At 33.8% G+C, this 26834-nt stretch overlaps 1 protein-coding gene and 1 pseudogene across 3 annotated transcripts in view; both read right to left on the bottom strand.

The window, feature by feature from the left end:
- The window catches only part of DPYD (dihydropyrimidine dehydrogenase), an 815412-nt gene that overhangs the window by 693867 nt on the left and 94711 nt on the right, over positions 1 to 26834 (bottom strand). For both annotated transcript variants that reach the window (XM_082655551.1, XM_082655550.1), the window contains exon 3: positions 9466 to 9548. In XM_082655551.1, the coding sequence (XP_082511677.1) occupies positions 9466 to 9548 (83 nt within the window). The remainder of the gene's footprint in view (positions 1 to 9465; positions 9549 to 26834) is intronic.
- LOC309819078 (cytochrome c-like) lies at positions 2045 to 2364 on the bottom strand (annotated as a pseudogene). The gene has a single exon. The product of its transcript is annotated as a cytochrome c-like (transcript).

Genomic DNA, 26834 nt, shown 5'->3' with positions numbered 1-26834 from the left:
TATTGACAGAGGAATGAAATTAAAGTTGTACTTTATAAACTAACACATCTAGAAGGAAAAACTGAAAAATACTTCTTTTTAATGTCTTTGAATCTCTCTTCAGACCTCACTCTTTCAATGAAAAGTTTAGATTGCTATTTATATTCCTTCTACCTCTCGAAGTCTAAAGTAAAGCAATAGCTTTAAAGAATTTTTACCTTTCAACTTAAATGATATTTAAAATGTACTGTATCTCTTAAAATTATTTTCCTAATTTACATAGTTATACTTTCAGTTTAACTCTGGATACATAGCTGGGTTTATGGTACACCTGCAATTACTATTACACGCACCAGAAAAAAAGCCAAGAATATAAACTGTGCAACTCAACATCACCATCTAGTGACAGAATTCCTAACACGTGACAAAGCTGAGCAAAAAGGAATAGATTTCAGAGATATAATGCCCTGGTAGTTTATCTTTAGAATAATCACCAAATGTAACAGCTCTCACTGAATATGTATGGCTCTACAAATAAAATCCTAACCCTTAATTGGCTATGTCTGTACTCTAAAATGTAATTTATATTCTTACCATAGAGGTATATCCACAGATCTCACCAATCTATATTTTTGTGTATTAAGTCATTATCAGAAAGCTTCATATAGTTTTTTACATTTTTTTCTTAATGAACTACATTCTATATGTAACTTTTCTTTCAGATTTTGACACCCCATTTTCTTAAGTTATTCAACTGAAGTACCTTCCAATTTCATTATTTCTACTACACATGGCCCACTACTGCCTTGGGAAGTAAAAAGGTGACAAAGAGACACCACGTTTTTTAAAAAGGTCCCACTTTTCCCCTTGATGTTTAGAAATGATTACAGGGACTATGACAGGTGCAAAATATAATACAGTAATCAAATCACTTTGGTATGATAAGAGGGTTGAATTGGCAGAGATAAGGGGAAAAAATGAAAAGAAATTAAGAATTTCACCTCTAAATTCACTATTATCATACTATAGACAGAGATTTCACCTGGAGATGATACATTTTTTTCTGTCCTTAAAATTTTTTCATGTCATCATTTTCAGAAATCCTGTACAGTATTTCCACACAGCCATGGAACTACAATGGACTCTATAAGTTAGATAAAAAATATTCCCTCTGGCATTCTACATTCTAAGACCACACCGAAGTTTTCCAGTCAATTCCATTATGTATGACATATGTAATTTATTTGAAATAAGCACTATACACCATTCAATGGAAATAATGTATACAAACATTGTAATACTTTGTATCTTCATTTTCTTAATGTTTCATAAATTACAAAGCATTCTCTCCTACATTATTGTTGTTCTTCATATCAATCCTATTAAGCTTTTAATCCTATCGTATAAAAAAGACTAAAAAAGACTAATTTATCTAAAATCACAGTTGGAGTCTAAAATCTGATTTTTGCCACTTATCCAAGATTTTGTATCTTATTTTATTCTTCCCATTTTTCCTTCTTACTTCATTATTTTTCTTTTTTTCTTTTATTTTTTTTAGATGGAGAATTTTAATTAAATTGGCATAGTTAAGACCAAAAAGGGAAGGTGGACATTGTCAGTGTATCTTCAGCCCTTGCCTTAACGGGCGAATGAACACAACTTGAAACACAGGTGACTCTTGCTGGTCTATGAGACAGTGAAGGGAGCTTCTCAATATTTAAATATATTAATATAACCACTTATAGAAATCTAAATATAAAACCAATCTCCTATAGGGTTTGAGAAGGCATTCACCATATCCCTGAAAAGTTTAACATTCCTTATTCAAGTTTAATCATCTCTTTAGAAAGGGAAAACAGTGATAGTACTTGTTGAACCAGAATTACTATCAAAATTCAAAAAGCTGACCATATTTATTTAGCCACAAGCCAATCTTATTTAAATCAGGACAGAAATATTACATCAGCCATTCATGATCTGAGTTCTAGTGTATGAGATCAATTTAAATATGGTACACATAAAAAGTCATGAGACATTTCATAATAAATAAGGCAGTGGCCAACTATTACTCATTAGTAGCTTTTTTGAGATAAGCTATCAAGTCTGCCCTTTCTCCCTTCTTCTTAATGCCAGCAAAGATCATTTTTGTTCCAGGGATGTACTTCTTGGGATTCTCCACATACTCCATCAGCATCTCCTCTCCCCAGAGGTGATGCCTTTGTTTTTGTTGGCATCTGTGTAAGAGAATCCGACAGCCTGTCCTGTCTTTCGCCCAAACAGAACACGGAGATTTGGCCTGGTCTTGTGCTTGCCTCCCTTTTCCACAGTATGGCACTGGGCACACTTCTCAACAAAAATATTCTTGCCCTTCTCGACATCACCCATTATTAAATCGTTCTTTCTCTGTGCACGACTCAGAGGTTCCCACTCGCAAGCCGAAAGTCCCGCTCTCTAATCCCAAGAACACGCCGGTCCGCGCCTACGTATCTCATTATTTTTCTAATCATTCATAATGTGCTCCCATTATAGAAAATTTAGAACAGAAAATTATAAGCCTGAGAAATGTGTAAGCCCACCACTCAGATATAATATATTTTTCTGTATTTTATTCCTATCTTTTTTCTCTTTATTCTTTATATTCAATGGAGATCATGTTCTACGTGCAATTTTGTTTCCTGGTATTTTTCAGTGAACATGATGATACTCGTGTCACTCAAAAACACTGTTAAAGGTCATTTTAATATCCAGATATAACTAAATACGCCACAATTTACCATTATGTATATATATTTATTGATATACCATATATATTATTTTATATTCTAGAAACTTCATTTTCTTATTATTTCCTTAATAGTAGACAATTAGGTTCTACTCAATTTGTTTACTGTTATATTCTATAATTTGAGAAACAGTTTCAGATTGTCCATAATGTCTATGTCTTGTGCATAGTATATTTCATGAAGTTAAATTTATATGAAAAGGGGTATGTTTGTTTCAAGGTTCTTAGTACTTATTGGTACACTCCCTTCCTTAAATGTAAAAGTAATTTCAATTGCTCTTGATCTCTGAGAATGGGACAATGGCTCTTACCATTCCATCTCCAGCACTCAAAAATCTCCTCCTCGCTGAACTGCAGTAACGTCAATAACCAAGAATTAGTACTTTTTATGTAATTTATATTTTGCTTGCCACTAGAGTTGAATATTTTAAGGGTTTCTTAATCATACTTTGCCAATTAACCACTAAGCTCCTAAATTGTTTTGAATCTCTTACACACATGGCAATACAGAACCCTGATGTTGTCTTTAAATTTTGTGATTTTTTTCCATATACAGAAGCTTTTTTTTTTTTTTTTTTTTTTTTGCGTTACGCGGGCGTCTCACTGCTGTGGCCTCTCCCGTTGCGGAGCAGAGGCTCCAGACGCGCAGGCTCAGTGGCCATGGCTCACGGGCCTAGCCGCTCCGCGGCATGTGGGATCTTCCCGGACCGGGACACGAACTCGTGTCCCCTGAATCGGCAGGTGGACTCCCAACCACTGCACCACCAGGGAAGCCCCAGAAGCTTTTTTAATGCAGTCAAAGCTTAGTTATTTCCTCAACTACTTTTTGGATTATTATCTCTTTCCCCATCTAAACCTCAGAGATAGTCACTTTCATAGTTTATTGGACTGTGGCTGTCTCATTTATTTATTTTAGCTCTTTAATATACACGAAACTTCCTTTAATACCCGTGAGGTAAAAATATAAGGTGATTTCTTTTTTCTAAACAGCAAAACAACTGTCTCTTATACCATTTGCCGAGCAATTCAACATGTCCTGGATGATTGGGGTACTCTAATATAACTACCTCATAGGATCTTCATAGAATAGGTAATACACAGAAAAGTTCACAAATTTCCATCTTTATCTTAAAACTGACCATATTACTAAATTCTTTTATTAATTTCTAGAGTGTTTTTGTTGTTAATTCCATAGAGATTTCTACATACAAGTCATGTCTTTAGAAAATAATAGTCACCTTGTCTCCTCCATATCATATTTGTTAATTTTGGTTTTATATCCATTACTATGTTCTGATTTCAGTTTTATTCTTCATTTTTTGAGAGTGTGCATGATGTGTATGTGTGATGTGTGTGAACATGGTTTAACCTTACCCTAGACTCTCCTTTGATGATAATTCCATCGGTGAGAGAAAGGTGAATGTCATGTTAGCAACTCAAAAACATCCCTCTGGGGCGATGCTGTCCAAACCATAGCCACTAACCACATGCAACAATTTACATTTAAATTAATAAAAATTAAATAAAATTAAACATTCAGTTCTTCAGTTACACTAGCCACAGTTCAAGTGCTCAGACACACCATATCAGAGTCCCAATTTATTCTGTTGGAGAAAGTTATTTAAAATGTTTAAATCCCGGGCTTCCCTGGTGGTGCAGTGGTTGAGAGTACGCCTGCTGATGCAGGGGACACGGGTTCGTGCCCCGGTCCGGGAAGATCCCACATGCCGCGGAGCGGCTGGGCCCGTGAGCCATGGCTGCTGAGCCTGCGCGTCCAGAGCCTGTGCTCCGCAACGGGAGAGGCCACAACAGTGAGAGGCCCGCGTACCTCAAAAAAAAAAAAAAAGTTTAAATCCCAAAATATGTTTCTCTCTGACACACATTTTCCTAAACCAAGTATTTTCTTAGGCATCTGGTTAGATTCTCCTTTCTGATTCCATGCACTATCATTCGAAATCAGATGCTTTCCCATGGCTACAAATATCAAAGTACTTAACAAATCCCAGGCTGCAACCTCCAGTCTTTTTCCTGAGTTGCAGAGTTGTATTTTCCTTTGCCTACTGCAAATTTACACATGAGTTTACCATAGCTATCTCAAATTCATCTGAAAACTAAAATCATCTTACTTAATCCTCCTCTTCTTTTCTCTTTCCCTATCTTAATTAATGTATATCCAAATACTCAAAATAAAAACATTTGAGTTTAAACTTACACAGTGCTGTATGTCAATTATATCTCAATAAAACTGGAAGGGACAAAGCGATAAAGAGGCATGGACATATATATACTACCAAACGTAAGGTAGATAGCTAGTGGGAAGCAGCCGCATAGCACAGGTAGATCAGCTCGGTGCTTTGTGACCGCCTGGAGGGGTGGGATAGGGAGGGTGGGAGGGAGGGAGACGCAAGCGGGAAGAGATATGGGAACATATGTATATATATAACTGATTCATTTTGTTGTGAAGCTGAAACTAACATACCATTGTAAAGCAATTATACTCCAATAAAGATGTTAAAAAAAAATGATTGGAAAAAAAAAAAAAACTGGAAGGGAAAAAAAAGTTGAATACAAAGTCAAAAAAAATTTTTTGACTTGCCCTTGATAAATGTCCTTCTTCTTATTTTTTATCTTTATCAATAATTCAACAAATAATTATTAAGCACCTAATATGCTAAGAATACATATGGTAAGGCTAAGAATACAAAGGAGAGCAAAATAGCAATCCTCCTACCCTCATGAGATTTACTATCTAGTAGGATACACAAATAAATTAGACTTTATTCTGAAAGCATAAGAAAACTTTAAAAGGTTTTAAACAGAGCAACAGAGATTAAATCAAGTTTTTAATATACTGAGGCTATTAAGTCACAGAGTCTCATCAGATCTACCTTCTAAATATTTCTAAATTTCTCAAACACACTCTCCTCTGTTGACCTCTATACCCTTCTACCTTTATCTTAGTGGGGTCACTGATTTCTCTACATCTCTCATTCCCTCCACTGTACCCTCTACTCTACTGCCAAAACAAACTTTTGAATTATTTTTTCCCAGTCTGGGTATGACTTAAAACCTAATAAAATACTTGTTTCATTTAGCCAGCACATTCCAGAGTAGGCTGTATCCCCTTACACGTTTTAAATAGCCGGCCACACGTTCTCACATCCAGGATTAGATCCTCACATCTGGGATCAGGAAGAAGCACCGGAGGGGTCTAAAATGATTCCTGAGCTGGGACACTGATGAAAGAACAGGCCCAAGATTGCTTGGCAAAGACTGCCCACGAACAGGGATTGGATGAGACGACAGAGAACTGAGCAAGGGCAGAGGCCTCTCTTTTTTGTTCTTAGTAGAACCTTAATAAATGAGGAGGTAATACCCAACTTGATGATAAGGCCCAACCAAGGCAGCCACAAAATGTCTGTCACTCTTCAGATTCAGTCAAGTTTTGCTCCAACTTCTCCAGACTACAGACACACTCAGGAGGAGGGTACCACTGTGGGTGCCCGGAGCCACCTGAGGGCTGCTGCAGAGGTTAAGTTAGTGAGAAAAAAAGGATGTTCAATAGCCAAGCTATGTCATGCCCATGGACCAAGAGAAAAAATGCCATATCATTTTTGGGATCAGGGAAACAACTCAAGTACTGGGGCTCTGAGTCTTCACATCAGGCATTTGATTTTTGTATCTGTCTCCCCAACTAGACCATTAGCCCCTTGAGGGCAGAGATTCCCTTATTCATATCTGTAACCCCATTACCTGGTGTATTACAGAAACACAATAAATGTTTATTAAATAAATGAATGATTGTATCTATCCCCACATTATATTTTCTTACCCTATTAGAATTCTAAAAAGTTGTAAAATAATCTTCATAGTTTTATCAATATATTTGATCCTGTCACCCTTCCTTAAAAACCACAATCACTCCTTGAAGTAACTTAAAGTATCTATCCTGGCAAGCTAGACTCTATGTAACTGACCTCTAGAATATGGTAACAAACACATTTCCAACAAGCCTCCTGAAACCAGCCCCTGAGCTAACTGAAATTGTTGGCAAATTATTCATACCTGTCTCCCACTGCCCCCTCTCACACTCTGAAATTCTGAATAGTTCCCACCATCCCTGCCAACCTCGTACTGCTTTATTTATACCCAAGGATTCTTGGCATATGAGGAGAGATATTACTGACCAAATAATTCTGCCTATGTGAGTTTTGCAGGAAAACATACATTCAAAAAAGCTTGAAAAAAATTTGCTCTACGTCTTTAAAGACGACTTTACTGTTCTTGAAATACATCTTGCACCTTTGTTCAATACCTTTCCCTCTACCTGTAAAACTGGCCATATTCAAGGCCTAGATCAAATTTCTTATCCTCTCCATGGTTTTCTTTGATTTGACACTCTTCATGTAAGACAATAAAAATGATCATAGATGAGAGAACAATTAATTTTTGCCCCTTGATGCATTCTCCTTTTATTCTATTAGTCACATAACATTATAACTTTTTGTTTATATGCGTCCATAGTCTCACATATAAAGAATGAGCTCCTGCTGTATTTTCTAAAGGCAAAAACCAGAAGTTTTTTTAAAAGTGCTAGGCCCACAGTACACTAAACTGTTGAATGCTTTTGGTAACAAGATTATTTAGTTGTGTTTAGTGAATCTAAAGATTATGAGTGTGTGTATGTGTAAAATATCCTGCCAACGTAAACAAAGTACATTACACAGCCATATGATTAAATGCTGATTTAAATTATCTAGCCTATTGCTTTATCTCATAGCATGGATGGTTGAGAGGTTACTCCAATCAGGTAACACTTGTTTTTCTCATTAATTCATCTCTACTTTTTGAAAAGCAGAATTTTCGAAAATGGCAAGTATTACAAAATTTGGCAGAATTTTATAATCTCTTCCAACGCAGTTCTCCCATAATTCAATTTGTTTTTTTCTTGATGATGAATTTTCAATACTAATTACATCCTTCCCTTGTTCATTGTATTTCCCTCACTCACATCCATTTTCATTCACATTGCCCCTTTGCAATTCTTTCTATGTTTTTGGCCTTTTATTCAAAGCTTCAGAGCTGGCATTCTCTTTGTCTTCCTTTGGGTCTATGGGTTTACTTCAAACTGAATAGATATAAAAATACAGAGAATAACTGTACAGTTCTAAATAAATATTGATGTTATGCTTAACATATTCAAAGTTATTACAATAAACATTTACAAAAATGATGTTTTCAATTTATACCTGTGGTAGTTTCAGGTAGAGGATAAAGAATATATTGAAAAACAGCGGTTCAGTCATAACTTCTGCATTGGCCTTTTCCACAATACATTTTACTCTTTATTTTAAATTTACGACTATTTTCAATAACTTTTACTTTCTGAGAATGCCCACTTGCATTGTATATAGATACAAACTCTCTATTGTGGACTCAGTTTTATTTTTCCCTCTTTTTTATTAGTAAAGACATTAACAATAAAATAGGCTCACTTGCTCCAGCTGGTAATTTCTCAATACTAGTAATATATTATTCCTCTTTTTGTGACATCATAATCATCTATATAGAAGTACCATGTATCTTTGTGTAGAAGCTACTGTTTCCATTAAATTTAATTACCTCCTCCTGTGGTTTTAAATAGAAGTGGCTTCAAAATGAGGGCAGCTTCTATTAAATTTAATTACTTTCCCCTGCTGCTTGCGTGGTAAAAGGGAGGTCACTAAATGAGAGCAGCTTCTAGCCTAAAGTATATGGTAACTGTGTGCCAGCAATAACAAAATTGTGCCCAAAATACCCTTCTAGGGAGCTTCACAGGTTTATCCTTTCTCCTATTTAAAATTTTTCCTTTAGCCTTAATTTAAGCCCTTAAAAAATGAGCATGGATAGAAGCAGATATATCTTAAAAATCAATTTTAGTTTCACAGGCTAAATCAAGGCAAATATACTATTTCTGTACAAATATATTGGAAATTATCCCACTCAAAGGTTCAGAACTTTTAAGATTAACATCATTTGTTGTCGTTTCTCCAGCTGTAAGGATGCTAAGTTTTATTCTTCACACATTTTCAATGTCTAGTAAAAGCCTTCATTGATTCTGATCAGATGGATTTAAAGACTGCTTCCTAAAAGTTATTAAAAAGGTATTAAGTTTAGGGAGATTTCAGAAAAATATTCAGAAATAGTAATATTAAAAAGGAAAAACAAGAAAACCCATCAGGTTCATTATAGACTGCTGTATTTGAAAAAAAGTTAATCTGTATGCTTTATAATAGTATGAAAACGTGTATCAGTTTAAAAATACTATGGTATAATCCTATAAAATATTTTAGTTAAATATTAATTAGGAGAAAATACTACTCAGTTAAAACACCATTGTACTATTTATTTTTTTACACAGGCAGAATGTAGATGAACAACATTTCCATTCAATCACACAGTTTAGTATAAATATAAAACAAGACACCCCTCAAGCATTTTAAGTAACAAATTAAACATTTACATTTTTTACTGTGCACTGAGGCTTAACATTTATGCAGCTTCAAAACCAAAGTACAGCCTCAAGGGAAGTCTCTCCACTGACAAATTAATACCTTAGAGAACAGAGCTGAATGGTGGCAATGAACTCATTTGTTCCCCCAATAATGAAGAATGACTTTTTCTTTACCACATCTGTGACTGTTGCTATGGTGACCCAGACTTACCTCATTGCTTCTCGGAGAGCTCCTCGTTCACCAAGAGTCGTGTGCTTGATGTCATCAAAATTATTCTCCAGCTTCTCGCAATTCTGCAACATATTAGAAAAATGCATTAATCCCCCAACATACTGAGATAAAATTATATCTATGCAATTATGTAAAATATAATTGATTATATTGATTATGGACTCAAAAATATGCACACCATTTTAATTGGGTAGGATTCATTAAAATTGACAGTGTGAATTCAACAGTAACAAAATAAAAACGTTTTATGTTACAGCTGTCACAGAAGTCTTCTTATCAATTTTTCAAAATTGGGTAAATAGAAGAAATGAGTATTATATAAAAGTAGTACAACTTCTAGAGTTTTGAGGTTTAAAAATTAGTTCTCTAAAATAATCTCAAGTATACCAAAGCCAACTGGAATTCAAAGAAAGTCAGTAAAGTTTGAAATCACAATAAATTGTATATGATAAATACCCAGTTCTAAAATATTAGTATTTACTGATATGGAAAGATAAAGCCCAGGCATAATATAATAATAAAAGTTCAAACATTTTGAAATCAAAATTTTAAAATTAGATCTTTAAATAACAGTTATATACAAATTGTTCACAAATATATATATATGTATATATATTTGAAAATAAATAAGTCCACTCATTAAAATTATGTGACATTGCATCAGGCTCTTAGCATTACTGGACTGAATTTTCTAAGAGTTTTTTTGTTTAATTTTAATTATGTTTTTATATGTAAAACTAACTTAATCTCACATGACCCTAATAAGTTATCAGAACATAATATATAGGATTAAATTTTACCCTAAAAAATGTATCCATATGAATCTTTTGGCACATTAGATTTCATGTATTTAGGTAATAAAATAACTGGATTTAGCATTTTAGTTAATTTAACAGACAGTAAAACTAAAGAATAAAATTTTAACATTAATGGGTTCTATATTAAATTGTAAATAAGTATGCTGGATTTTACAAAAATACAGAATTTAGATTAATAATTTCCAATGTGTAAGAATTCATTGATTTAAAACCCATTGTTATATATACCATTATCTTACCTTGATATCTTTTTTAGATTGGCCAAATTAAGGCAAAGATCCTTTTTAACACATAGTTACATGTTTTACAATGAAAATCTTGAAAATTAGCAAAATGTATCTAAAATAATTTGAATTATGGATCAAAGTCCTTTTTTGGATATGTAACTTGCAAATATCTCCTGATCTGTGTCTTGTCTTTTCACTTTTTAATAGTATCTTTTCATAAAGAGAATTTCTTTTTATTTTTTTTTTTGGCGGTACGCAGGCCTCTCACTGTCGTGGTCTCTCCCGTTGCGGAGCACAGGCTCCGGACGCGCAGGCTCAGCGGCCATGGCCCACGGGCCCAGCCGCTCCGCGGCAGGTGGTATCCTCCCGGACCGGGCGCGAAACCGTGTTCCCTGCATTGGCAGGCGGACTCCCAACCACTGCGCCACCAGGGAAGCCCGAGAATTTCTTATTTTTAAAGAGGCCCAATTTATTATTGCTTTAATTTATGGTTAGTGCTATTTGTGTCCTGTTTAAGAAATCTTTGATTTCCTCAAGGTTATAAATTTATTTTCCTATATTTTTCCACAAAGCTTTATTACTTTGCATTTCACATTTAGATGTGTAATTCATCTGGGATTGATATTTGTATATGTGTATAACAGAAAAATCACACCATACAGGTCAGCGGTTAAATCAGTACTATTTTTTGAAAAGGCCATCATTTCCCCACTTTAATTCATCTTTTCCATAAAGTAAGACACAGTATACATAGGGTCTGTTTCTGGGGTCCATAATGGCCAACTGCTCAATTTCCTATATTTGTGCTAGTATCACACTGTTTTAATTACTCATATCTATAATAAATAAAGAACTCCGACAAGTAAATATGAAAAAAAAACAGACAATTCAATGTAAAATGGGCAAAAGACTTATATAAACACTATATAACAGAGACTATACAAATAACTAATTTAAAAGAACATGCTCAACAGCATTAGTCATGATAAAGATGCAAATTTTAAAAATGAAATATCACTACACACTTTGAAAATGTGTAAAATGAAAAAGATAGATGATAAAAAAGTGGGTTTTTTTAATATAAAAAGCAACTGAAGCACTGCTGGTAGAACTGTAAATTGTTAAAACCACTTGATAAAGCTTTTTGGTAGCATTTTCAAAAGCTGAATTTTCATGTCTTGGAATACACCCAGAACAAATATGTAATATGTTTGCCTAAAGTCGTATACAAGAATGTTAATTGTAGCACTATCCAAATTTCCCCAAACTGGAAACAAGTCAAATGCACATAAAGATGGAATATATAAATCAACTGTGTTATATTACTACAATGGAAAATACATAGCAATGAGAATGAACAAACTACATCTATGTGGAATAACATGGATTATCTCACACCCATAGTATCAAATAAAGTGACACACAAAAGATCACATAGGAAAATTATTCCACTTAAATGAATTTCAAAAACAAGCAAAGCTGCGCTTCTCTTGTAGCACAGTGGTTAAGAATCCGCCTGCCAATGCTGGGGACACGGGTTCGAGCCCTGGTCTGGGAAGATCCCACACGCCGCGGAGTGACTAAGCCCGTGCACCACAACTACTGAGCCTGCGCTCCAGAGCCCGCGCTCCAGAGCCCGTGAGCCACAACTCCTGAAGGCCGGGTGCCTAGAGCCCGTGCTCCACAACAAGAGAAGCCACCGCAATGAGTAAGCCCGCGTGCCACAACGAAGAGTAGACCCCGCTCACCGCAACTAGAGAAAGCCTGCACACAGCAACGAAGAGCCAACGCAGACAAAAATAAATAAATTAAATAAATAAATTTTTAAAAATTACCTTTAAAAAAATAATAACTTGGAAACAAAAATAAGCAAAGCTACAGTGACTAGTTCAACAATAAAAGTAAGAAAACAATTCCATTTATAAGAATATAAAAAAGAATAGAATACTACTTAATAACTTTAACAAAAGAAGCATAAGACTTGTGTACTGAAAAGTACAAAACATCATGATAAAAATTAAAGAAAGCCAAAATAAATGGTAAGACATCCATGTTCATGAATTAGAAGACAATATTGTTAAGGTGGCACTACTCCCTAAATTAATCTAAAGTTTCAATGTGATTCCTGTCAAAATCCCAGCTGACTTTTTTTTTTTCAGATTTTGATAAGCTGATTCTAAAATTCATATGAAAATAGAAGGGACCCAGAATAGCCAAAACCTTCTTAAAAACAGAATAGCAAAGTTGAAGGCCTAACACTTCCTGATTTCAAAAATGACTATAAGCCTACAGTTATCAAGACATATACCCGCATATATATATATATACAAATGTTCATGGCAGCATTATTCATAACATAAAAGGTAGAAAAACTGCAAGTCAATAAAATGATAAATGGATAAGCAAATATGGTATACCAATATAATGATATACTATTCAGCCATAAAAAGGTAAGTTCTGATACATGATGAGCTTTGAAAACGTTATGCTAAGTGAAAAAGCCAGATGCAAAAGGTCACATTGTATCAATTCATTTATATAAAATGTCAAATACAGGCATATCCATAGAGACAGGAGATTAGTGGTTGCCAGGGGCTGCAGAGAGGGAAGGAATTATTGCTAATGGTAACGGGGTTTCTTTTTGGGGACATGAAATTTCTGAAATTAGTGGCGATCAATGCACAACACTGTGAATATACTAAAAACCACTGAATTATATGCATTTTAAATGAGTGAACCGTATGGTATGTGAATATATCTCAATAAAGCTACTATTTTAAAAGTAGGCAAAACTAATGAAGGTGTTGGAAATTAGTGGATACTGACTACAGGAGACAGAAGAGGGTCTTCTAGGGCACTGTTTAATTCATTTTGTGAAAATTCATGGAACTGAATACTTAAGATCTGTTTAGTTTTCCATATGTAATACTGCAATAAAAAGCTTTAAGAAGAGAGCTTGAATTCTGGTGAAGGAATCATAATGCAGTAATATATCACTACAGTTAAAGAATGCAGATAAAGAAGTTCAAAGTATCTAACACAGTAAGCGTTAGCTACCAGCTAATAATAATAAAATAGCATTTTATTATTTACTAAAATTCTGTACTAAAGTTCCAATTCCTGTAACTTACCCTGATAAATTTTTGATACTTCATTAACTAAACTATGAACTTTTTCTCTATAGAGTGATAGTCTTAAAGAATGACATTTATATGACTATAATTGCAAAGATGAATAACTAAATTATTTGAATTAGATGGCCTTTGAAAAACACTTTCCCAGTACTTCTGGGATAAAAATTAGTCTGGACCTCTAAGGCAGAAAGCAGAGTTTTCCTTTCTTTATTCAGGAAAAAAAAGAGGGGGGGGGACAAATATAAATTTTACACTGAACAGATTGTAGTGCCCTTTCAAATATTTCTATGGAAATAATAATATTTTTTAGAAGCTTTATGTTCATAGGTGTTCAATGCAGCATTTTTATGACAGTGAAATATTGGGGGGGATTCTAAATTTTCAACATAAAAGAATGGTTAAATAAAGCACTTTAAATTTGAGGGATATTATGCATTAATTACAAATCCTGTTTAGATAGAGTTAGCCAATGTTTATTTGACATTGTGTAATTTTTTTTAAAAAGACACTATAAAATTGAATATGTTGTATGATATGATTACAATTTTGGAAAACAAAACAAGCAAAGCCAAAAACGACTAGAAATGAAATAGTAACTCAGATTATCTCAAAATGTTGAATAAACAAGGGTTTATTTTTTTACTTATAGTTTTCAATATTTTCCAAAGTTTCAGTTACAGGTTTATATTTCTTTTTGATTTCAAGATTTAAAAAATTAAGCATTTTTTTAAAGATTTTGAAAGTATCTGTATATTCTGTGCTGAATATGCTATTTTTGTAAAATATAATAAAACAAAATAATTGCTAGCAATAAAAGAAATTTAATATAAGATAGGACTGGACTTTTCCAATATTTATTTTTTCTATTAAATATGCACTTGACTAATTAAGATTTCTGCCTCCTGATTATTTGCCAATGAGTTCATGAAAGTTTTAATATTTCAAATTGTCCAAAAAAAGTTTCCAATCATCAGTTTGATTTCTTTACTTTTGCACACCCAAAAAGAGGTATAAGGATGTACACAAAGGAGTAAAAGAAAATAAAGTCATATAATAAAATCAGTTACACTTATTTGCTATATTCAACCTACAACATAGCTTAATGTGAACAACTGATACTCAAATAGTGCCACTTGGGCTAAGCAAATACCTGAAAAGACCCAAACACAACTACTAGTTATATAATATTTGGAATATACTGTTTTTAACTTTCATATATTTAAACTTAATAACAGATGACTAGTATTTATTCATGATTCTAAACAGAATTCACAATACAATTTTTAGAGTTGCATAATATTCTACTGCACCCATGTGCTATTACTTATTTAGCTAATTCCTTTTTGGTTTGGTTTGGTGGTTTGTTGCTAATGCTATTATAAATATAAAACAAGAATAGATGGCTAAAAATGAAATAAAAGCTTAAAAAGTATTAAGAAAAAATAAATATCATTGACTGGGATTATTCATTCCAACTAATTTCCCATCTAACTCAAATTGTTTTCATCTAAAATATAATCAAATTATGTGACTATGGTAGAGTCAATACTCAAATTCAGGATTACTGATTCTATATCTCATTCTCGTTCCTGAATTTAACTGTTAATGGAAAACAATGCATGTTTTCTCTGTGGTCATATAATTATACTTATTTTTATCTAGATTTGCCATAAACCCAACCCCATCAATTTAGATGAATCACTGCTAAGAGTCTTACATTTAAATCTTAAGTTGGAAAAAGGTTTCATAACGTTGTTCTTTCAAACTTTACTGACTCTTGATATGGAAAACAGCACCTATCACTTCCCCACAGGTGGTTTATAAATCAGATGTGGAAATAGATATTTCTATTTAATTGTTTTGGGCATATTTTTCATTTTTAATATATCTCCTACTTTGGATATACATAAATATATACACAGATACACACACATATATACATACAAATGTGTTTGTTAAATGGAGTCATTTAATAGAAATAAATCTGTACCTTGACGAGGTATTTTTGTTTTTTATGGTTGGTTTTCAAGAAAATCTTAGAAACTTTGATTTTACCAACAGAGATTAACAAAATCAAATAACGTTATATCTGAATCTATTTATTTAAGAACAATTGTCTTCAGTTAGGGTACTGTCTTCTCAGATGCTACCTATAGGAAATGTGAGATTTAATCATTAAAATCAATGGAAAGGCTAGAAAAGTCACACTACTGTAATTAAGAGAGAATTTTAAGATCTCAATTTAGCTATTTAAAGTAACTCCCTAGACCAGAGCAATAATGCCCACAGCAAAACAAAGTCATAGATAACAAATATTTAAGGCAGCCTGCTACAACCGTGTGACACAGCAGCTTAAATCAAAAGCAAACACCAATGGAGTCCACAAAAACCTCTTTTCATCCCAATATCCATTTCTGAGTCCCTTGGGAAAAGCTGTATAATAAAATGTAAAAAGCAAAAAATAAATAAGCTTTTACTATTTCTTATAATTTATAAATCATTTCAAAAAAGTGAATGTTAATCTGATCAATTTTTGAAAAAGGTCAATTCACAGTAAAATCCATGTGTAGACAATCTTTTCAAAACAGAATTCTTGTGGAAATTTTACTCTTTCAGATTTATGTTTTTAAAAATTATACAGATGGTTTCAGAATCTCAAACGAGTCTAGATGTTACTACAAAAAAATGCATTTGCCTCCCTTCTATGTGGTAAATTGAGAGCATAAAGAAAAAATACATATACTTTCTTGTTTGTCTGTTTTTTCTTCTGGTCCTGAAATCCCTCATCACTTTCCTCCTCTTAGCTACCTGCACTGTGGTTTTAAACTTTATTTTGGTCTCCACTGCTGCAGAGAAACAAGTTCATGAAGGACATTAAAGAAGAAACAAGCAAAATTACTGGATTTTGAGTTTTTAAAGGCCTATCCTTGGCATACACAAACAATAGGGTGGAAAGACTGCTTGATTGTCTAGCTTTTCCAGCCACAGAGATAGGAGATAACAACATTCTTCTAAAGACAGAGTGAGAGAAAAGTTGGACAGAGAAACCTTAAGTAGCCCCACTGAGCTCACTATGGCTCCAGGAATTGAGAACAGGCAAAGATATCAGAGTTGACTGAGACAGAAAGTGTTCCAGAGCATCTGAAGGTACTTCTTCATTTTAATGATAAGAAGCCTCAAATTTAATAGTGATTTTATCTGGAAGTGGTTAAAATGACATATTTTACCATGAAGTGGAATGGGAACCCAAAATGATTATTGAATAACAGAAAAGGAAAGAATGCTCCATGTTTCACACTCCCTGAGTCTGCAGAAAACTTATTGTGCCCAACAGAACAATAGAGGAAATAAATAAGTCTTGTAAACATTTAAACAGTCTAATTGTTACCTTCACCAAAAATACCTGTGTCCTGAAGAAATCAAATCCAAGATTTTTTTTTAAGAACAATATATGAAAGTACCAAAGAAGAGATACAAGAGTTAAATTCTAATTAAGACAAATGTTAGTCTTTTTCCAGAATGAGATAAACATCTCAAGAAACTAACATTTTTATCTGCTCATCCTCTCCATAAATAAAATTAAGCATCAGATGCTTTAGATGAGAGGCAGAGAGACACTCTCACGTTCACCATTAGTAACATTTTCCTAACAGTAGGGACAACTGTAAGTAAAATGGAGCCAATGTCTTCTATCAAAGTCTATTCTCAGCCCAGTTCATATGAGTACGGATCTAAAAAAAATTATAAACTTATGTTTAAATAACAAATAACTTAATACGCTGTTCATTACAAGGTGAAACCATGTAACCCAGATTGGGACTTGAACCCACAGTCTTTTAATTGAGATCACACACCTGGTCTCAGGACTTAACGAAGCTCAGGTTCTTGATGTTCTTGTCGCAGAAAGAATTCAGTGAAAGACAAAGTGATAGGTAAGAAGTGGATTTATTCAGAAAGAAACACACTCCACAGGCAGAGTGTGGGCCATCTTAGAAGGCAACAGGCCCCAAAATATGAGGTGGTTAGTTTTTATGGGCTGGGTAATTTCATAGGCTAATGAGTGGGAGGATTATTCCAATTATTTGGGGGCTGGGGTGGGGATTTCCAGGAATTGAGCCACCACCTACTTTCTGACCGTTTATAGTTGGCCTCAGAACTGTCATGGCGCTGGTGCGTGTGTCATTTAGCATGCTAATGTATTACAATGAGCATATAATGAGGCTCAAGGTATACTGGAAGTCAAATCTTCCACCATCTTGTACCTAGTTGGTTTTAACCAGTTTTTGTAATGTCCTATGGCTATGTCATTATTTTAAAGGCTGTGCCCTGCCCCCTTCCCTCCTGTTTCAAGGGGATTCTATATGTTAGTGTAGGATTATCCCAGAATACAATTTCAGGCATAAGTAAGGCATAGGGGACTTTCCAGGATGTAAAAAGCTTTCAAACAATTCTAAAAATGAACTCACGCATGGTGATGACTGATACTTCTTATTTTTCAAGTGCCTCGTAATTTCCTTTGACCAAGATAATTGCATGAGAGAGCTGCAACCATCACAGCAGATGCAAGACAGACAATCTATTTTGTAGGAAAGAAGGAAGGCAAAGGCAAAGGGTAACTAAAAAGGAAAAGGGGACACAGGGAGAGAATGAATGAACAAACTACTCCTCAGATTAGCAAGTACAAGAACGAGAAAAATCAGTGATTAGTAATAAAACACTGGAACAAAAAACAGGCCTATTAGCCTAAACACCATGGAGCAAGAAAGTGGGAACACACAGAAAAAATGGAAGGACATGAAAAGTATTGAATTTAGTGCTGACCAGATATTCCATTGGCTACAACAGGCAAATGTTATCTCTACTTAATTAGTAGGAAACTGGAAATCCATATCAGCAACCAAGGTAGATGTTATAGTTTTTTGGCGTATAAAGATGAATTATATTAACAGTAAACTAGCTAATAACATGAAGGGCTTACTCTGTGTTAGACACTTTTCTAGGAACTTTATCCATTTAATCTGCACAACAACCATTGAGATCCATACTTCACAACTGAGGAAACAGGCACAGGGAGATTAAGATAACTTGCCTAAGGTCATATAGCTAATAAGGGATAAAGCAGGGATTTGAATCCAAGGAGTCTGTCCTCAGAGCCAGACTCAAATCCCTCAGAGACTGCTTCAAAAGAGTAAACTGAGTAAAGTGAATATAATAAAGTTCTGCATAGGTCCTCCTCTAGACGTTTGTTGTTAAGTTTAGATAACTGGATTGGACGGACAATAGTTTACTAATAAAGTGGGGCATAAGTTTGTACAGAATACTGTTTTATTTCTTTCTGGATGTGCTACACTTTACAAGGTAGAAAATAAGGAATCCAATATACAGATGTTTAGGCAAAATTAATACCCATAAATATTTTGCATGCAACAGTCTTTATTTGGGTCTGTGACACCACTGTGACAAATATAATGAGCAATTAAATTCCCAAGTGCTCAGATTTTGGCAGCAATTAAAGTAGAAACTAGAAACTAAGCATCAAAAAGAACTGGTTTTGGTGGCCTCCTGCCAAATGAATCCCCATGGGTTGAGAGAAGGTCTAGGGTTTCAACTGTGATAGATTTTACAGTGTTTTAATATCTCATCTGTATTAAGGATTGTATAAAGGTATGATAAAACAAATGAGTAAAATATCAACAGCAACATGGGGGCAAAGTAACACACAAGAAGATCTCTGAATGCTGAGAAATTTAAACACGATCACTGAAGTATCTTTGCTTAACTAAACCAAACAATAACAAATTCAACCAAGTATCTAGTGATTCACATGCTGGATGGGGCAGGAAAGAAGCAAAAAATTCAGCAAATTACATTATTAAATAAAAGAATTGATGGTATTACCATATAATGTAATTTCTATTAGGACAGCATTTCCTTTATGAAATAATCACAATAATTAGAACTAAATAGATTGGACCTAAATTTATATAGTAACCAATTTTTTTAATTAGTAAATTAATTTTAATAAATGAGGAAACAGTTTTATATTATTAAGGTCACAGAGAGTTAATGGCACAGCTACTAGAACTTTAGTCTCATAATTACTAAATAACAAAAGCTGAAGTTAATCAATTAAATTTCAATTCAGAAAAAAAACTTGAAAATCCACTGTTAGGCATCATACTAAGCATCAGGGATATAAAGGTAAATAAGAAAAGACCCCCATATTGATCACAATCCAGTGATAATATAGAGAAGAGAGAGGAATTAACTCTCCTAGAGCAGATATGTCTATGAGTTAATGACTTCTAAACATGTCTTTGAAATGAGTCAAAATTTTCCAGATTAACAGGGGCTGAGGAGGGGTGAGAAGGCAAAGGTAGTGGAATTGGCTCTAGCCGCAGACCTCAGCATTACTGCCTACTAGTTATAGGTCCTTAGGCAGGACACTCAGTTTATTCTAAGCAAAATATACTTGAACCTTCTAGCATGGTCATCAAAATTAAATAATACATGTAAATCACTTAGTACACCAAACAAATAGAAGGTCTTCAATAAATGGAGGAAGCGAAGGAAAAGAATAAAGAGGAGGAAGAAGAAGAGTGTCCATGAACCCCACCATAATCCTAATGGATCAGACATTATGGAGTGAGGTAGAAAAAAGTGCATTTTTCATGTCTTCCAAGTGATTCTAATGAGTAATAAAGTAAAATCAATACAGTCTTTATGGGAAAAAGAAGATTTTTAACTTTTTGATCATAAGATCCCTATGAGAATATAATGAAAATCATGATCCTTTCCTCTTAAAAAATTAAATATTCACAAAAAATTCATATGCATATATATACAATATGCTACATACAATTTCAATGAGCCAGTGGATCCCCTGAAGCCCATCTATAGCCCTACGTCTATGCGCACCAAATTTTAATATGAGGAAGGATGATTTTGTAATGGACCTAGATGACATAGAAATGAAAGTTACAAATATAATGTCCAAGTACATTGAGAAGCAAGGGGTCCAAAAGCTGGCAAATTTCTACTGTTTGATAATGATGCTTAAGTATTCATATTACTAATAAAAAAATATGTTGCAAAAGTCAATTCTGTTGCCAAGCTAAAATGAAAGCAAGTCATTCACTCATTCATTCATTTAATATTCATTTAGATTCTAATAGGTGCCAGATACACGGTAGTCACTGGGGATACGAAGGTTTAAAAAAAAAAACCTCTTCATGTTCAAAAACACAATTTCAGTTCAAAAAGGAAACTATTATCAGGCAAGTATGTCCCACATCCAGAGGAAGAATACTTGCATATTAATGCGATCATTACAAATGATCACATATTAATGCGATCATTACAAATCTCAGATGACTGGAAGCCTGCAGGACCCACAGGGAATTAACACCACAGAGGTCACAAGTTTTATGGAGGCAATTATAAATTTACATTTCATAAAGCAGAAACTAACACACCATTGTAAACAATTATACTCCAAGAAAGATGTGAAAAATAAATAAATAAATAAATTTACATTTCAAAATCTGAACTATTTTAGTAAAATAGCACACTCCAAGCTATAAAGCTACAACTCTAAGGTAATTTAGCATTGATTAATTTAATGAGTTTCTTTAGGCAGTAAGGTAAACAGGGAAAAGTTAATACCAACGTCTATGTTTCTCATGAAGTCAGAAATTCCTAAGGTCTAAGTTCCTCCAAAGAATGAGTCAATTAGATGAACTTACTCTTCCAGTAAAATGTTATGTTTTAAATCTTGGCACTCAGCAAAAAGCCTCAAAACTAGCCCCACTGAAGTTCTTTATGACCGAAGTAAGAAATAATAATTATATTCAGACTTTTAAAATTCCAGATGAATATTCTAATACCAATATATGATTTCCAGTTCTAATCCAGAGTTTCATATTTCAATAGATAATTGCTTTTCCCTTCGGTATGTCTTAACTAGTCTAATCCTTTCAGTGAACATTAAGACATAATCATGTTTAGCTAATGTCATTTCACTAATGGTGGCCAGCTTACAATCAAGGCCTGTCTAGGAGAATCTCGTATGAGTCACAGTGAAATAGAATATAATATAGTAGGAGACATAGGAGCTGTGGAGACAGGAAATCTGTTTTTAAGTTCCAGCTTTGCAAGTAAACTGTTTATATATTCTTAGGAAAATGCTTAACATCTCAGTCTGCAAATATTTCCTCATGAAATGAAGATATCAATGAAAATGATAAAAGTAATGACACACACTTCAAAGTGTTGTGAGGAAAAATTAAATGAGATCATGTATGTGAAAATATACTCTAAACAAGAAAGCACTGTTCAAATAGTGCTATACATTTTTAAATGGATAGAATAAATCTCATTTCCAGGCTCATAGTCTAAGTCAAAATGTATTTTAGCTACAATTACCTTGAAGTATTTTAAATTTTAACTCGTATCCATGGTAAAAATTAAGTAATATTTTAGTACTTTCCCAAGGTGAGCAAAAATTAAAAACAGTTCTGCTGCAGAATCCTACCTGCTGAGCATTAATTCCTATATCTAAAGGAGGTAAACAAAATTCAAGATTGAGTATTTACTTTTTAATCTTAATTTCTTATTCAAATTACCACATAGGTCTTTACATAACGTATGGTTATATTTTGTCTTTTTTGGATTCGTTTTTTTTTTTAATATTTATTTATTTATTTATTTGGCTGTTTCGGGTCTTCGTTGCAGCACGCGGGCTCTTAGTTGCAGCTCACAGGCTTCTCTCTAGTTGTGGCATGCGGGTTTTTTTCTCTTCTCTAGTTGTGGCGCGCAGGCTCTAGGGAGCGTAGGCTCTGTAGTCTGTGGCACGCGGGCTCTCTGGTTGAGGCGCTCGAGCTCAGTAGTTGCGGCGCACAGGCTTAGTTGCCCCGAGGCATGTGGGATCTTAGTTCCCTGACCAGGGATCGAACCCGCATCCCCTGCATTGGAAGGCAGATTCTTTACCACTGGACCACCAAGGAAGTCCCCGTATGGTTAGATTTTGAATGAATCTCACTTGGTTTACAGGATAACCAAATGAAAAACAATTATCATTATTTCAAAAAATATTGTGGAGTACTATGTGCCAGACACTGCCTATCTCAAATCACTATATAAACTTTAATATTTGCTTTTTAGAAGTCATTATTATTTCCTTATTCACCTAATCTTGAGGGGGAAAAGCCTTTCAAAGAACAATTTAAATAATGAAAATCTACTACTTCAACTGCAAAGTTTGCTCACCTTCAAGCTCTGTTTGATAGGACCGATCTCATTTGCTACCAGGCTTCCTGAACTCAGTTTGCTCCAGTGACAGTGCCTCCTTGCTGTTCCTTCTACACAAAAGCACCCTTTCTCCTCAGGACCTTTGCACATGCTGTTCCCTCTGCCTGAAATGTTCTCCTGCCAAATATTCACATGGTTTACTCTTTCATTTCATTCAGGTCTCTATTTAAATGGCACTTCTTTAGAAACATCTTCCCTAACCACTGTCTCTAAAAATGAATTTATCTTCACTCTCTCTGCCGCCTTTCCCTACTTCACTATTCTTCTTCATAACATTTATTATACCTAACATTATATTACATGTTATGGTATTTTTAAAATACTGACTGTATTCATAAAGGCAAGGGGTTGTTTTTTACTTATAAATGTTGACTATACTTATGAAGGCAAGAGGATTTTTTTATTAATTTATTTACTACTACATTTCCACATAGTAGTTAACCATTAAAGGCTTGTTGAAAGGATGGTCTAGGAACTTTCACATACATGAATCAGATGCTACCTTCAATTAAAAGTGCAAAATGATGTCAGTGAAGGCAGCTAGCTATCTTTCCTCCAAGAGACCTTCCATTGTAGCCTTATCTTGACAACTACCTCATGGTTCAAATTTGGTTATTCAGTCTTGCAAACTAACAGCTAATTTTGTCAGTCTGCCTTTCATATTTTGTCTCACATTAACCAAGTTAAATGAAACAGAGATACCAAAGTAGAGTGCAAATGCAGTCATTTATTACATTAAACTGTTACATGGACCAGACTATTATGATAACATGAACAGTGAAATTTAACTTTCGGGAAATTCAATATGGAATGGCAAATAAAAATCAATGTTGGTTAGTGAGCATAGATTCTAATGAAAAGAAATCAGACTTTAAAAAGTGTTACTTCAAAAGAGACAGCATAGAGTATTCTTGCTTTCCACAAAGAGATCATTACCAGTGCCTTTACTGGACATGAATAGACACTGCCCTTGTTGAGCTTTATAACTCATTTTCTCCTATGATTCTAGAGTTAAGTACTCTTAATGGACATTTGGGTAGAGCTAACCCAAACAAGTCTTTATCTGCCAGTTGAATCTCCCAAACTTTTTAAGATAATTTTTCCTGTACATACTCGTAAGTCACAATAAAATGCTCTTTGCGGTGCCAAAAAAAAAAAAAAAATCAAAAAGAAAACTATTTGCAAGTCACTATAGTAAGAAAACAAGGACTTCCAATTAAGTACTTAATAAATTGCTAAAATGGAGGGGGAAAAAAACAAGAAAGCAAAACAAAACCAAAAAAATCCTGAAAGTACTAGAAACTGATGGTGTTTATAGAATATGCCTGCTAAGAATAAGAAAAGTGGGAAAAAATTGGATTACAAATCATAATCTACATTTGTATCATTTTCTCAAGACACTGCTTCAAATCCTAGCTCATTTACAGCACTCTCATCCAGTTCAGCCTATGATATCTACTGAATAGCATGGGTGTATATTTTTTTGATGAACAGCAAAAGCTTACTGGCCAAACTGGACCTTCCTGTGTTCAGTGATACGGTGGAAGATGGACAGAAAGCTACAGAAGGAATAGAAGCTTTGATCACCTTATTTGTCTCCTAAGCTAGGGTATGTGCGCTCATATTTAAATACCTCTTTAGCACTGGAGTGCATGCAGACCACGGTTTACCATGAATTAGCTCCCTTTTGGCAGTTCCTTGCTATGAACTTCAAATAAATGACAGAACTTTGTATACCTTCAAATAACCCTCTGGTAGATATTTTGAGCCCTGCTATGCTAAATGAGGCCAATAAGAAAAACCTAATTCCAAGAAGATCAGAACATTCCCAAAAGACAACTCTTCAAGTGTTATATATTTATGAGTTAATTTCTATAAAAAGTATTTCTACCAAAACAAAAAATTAAATTCATTTTCTTAATACTAATAAATTCACGGTACCAAGCACTTCATATACTGGCTGATTTGTTATCGTAGAGAAGGATCAATACCAGTCTGAGTAATCTACATTAAAATGCCCATCAACCACATGATCCAACAGCTATTTACCTTTGCCATGTGGAAGCTTGAAAATAAAATATTTACTAATAGTTTTACTAACATCAGTATGCCCCCACTAAATTAATTACCACCACTAGAAAGGCAGAGGTACACAGTTGTTCTATATAGGATCTTAAGCCTATTCAAAATTAAAAATTTGATATAATCTGGAGGCTTTAAAATTAAACAATCCCTTGTCCTTGGGCAGCTTATCTCAGAAGCAGTGGGTGTTCTTTCCAGAATAGGGATATCTCAGCAGATGAGGAAAAGTTTGAGGTCAAGGTTGACAGTGTTGGGGGAGTGGAATAATTCCATTATTACTACTCTGACATCAGTGGTATTTTTCTACATCTCAAAGACAATTTTAGATAGTTAAGTTTTTCACGTGAAGGATTGTCTTTAGGAACATCATCCACTTTAAAAATCTTAAACAAGTGTCTCATTTACTGAATCCAATCTGCTTATTCATGCACTTAATTACACAGAAAACACATCATTCTCAGTGTTCAGCACTTAATCTTTAGTATGTTTACTTTGGTCAAAATCTACAAATGTCTACAGACCATATGGCTGCGTAATGCAATGCATAATGTATTACAACAGTACCATACATAGCATGTACGATGTAAAGTTAGACATCAGGTAAACTCAAAGAAGTGAACGTACACAAACATAGTCTTTTCTCCAGTGCTGGGAAGGACCACTTATTTTAAAATTCTATTAAAAAATAATTAAAAGCTGACTATGTATCATTTTAAGCTATCTCATTCTCTTGTTTGGAATAAAACCCTTGAGATCACAGCAAAGTGAGTCAATTCAAACAGGAAGGAGTAATTCAGTACTGGAAGTACTGAAATTTAACAATCTTTAGTGCATCAAAAATTTTAAATGTACATTACAAAAAAAATTATGCAATCCAATCCAACATAAGTCTCCATAAACAGTACCTAAACTGATAAACTGATTTTTGTTTACAAAAACATATGCCTAAGATTTCTCTATAAACATGGAATGCTTGGTACTAGATAGATATCAAACAAACAAAAGACCCTAAAATAGTATTTCTAATCATGTATCTTTAAAAGCACACGTGCATTTTAAATATGTGAAAAAAGTTTAATAGAATCATTTAAGTTCTTGTGTTAAGTTAAAATTCAGAAAAGCAATAATTTTTAAGTCACAAAAATGAAGCCTTCTAATATCCTTTTGGTTTTGAAGAAATAAAGGCTTTTACTTGACAGTTACTTACATAAATTTGTATCAAAAAGAGAAGTTGGCAGAGACTTCTAAATTCATAACAATTGTCTATTAGTCTGTTTTTAATAATTTTTCATTGGCATGTAATCCTCTTTAATTAGATTCCACTCTCTGTTGTTTCAAGACTCCATAAACTGGTGTCTTATATACCAGCTGCTAAAGCAGGAGTTACTGTCTAAATGATATTCACAATGAGTATTTAGAAGGTTTACAATTATACCCTTGCTAATAAATTGTGCTATTTTCCCCAACAATTTTAAGTGCTAATCTTCAGAAGCCATTTTAAAATTAGCAAAAATTCCATCAAGAGATTTACAAAAATTGTTAGCATGAAGATAATTATGTCACAGTCCTTGGACTCCATCTCTGATTGTGTGCATAAATCAGAAAATGTCAGCTGTGTTTTCCCTTAATAATTATCCTTGCAGCAATATATTATAGTCTAAACTCCTATTATAATTTTTGTTTCTGGTTTCTAAAACATCAGACAATTATTTCAAAAGTTTGGAACTGATTAAATAATTTATATTGCCCAGAACAGTAAGTGATTATCAGTTCTAAAA

Source organism: Grampus griseus, assembly GCF_964374135.1.
Source record: "Grampus griseus genome assembly, chromosome: 1".
NCBI lineage: Eukaryota > Metazoa > Chordata > Mammalia > Artiodactyla > Delphinidae > Grampus > Grampus griseus.
This window is presented reverse-complemented; position numbering and strand designations above follow the sequence as displayed.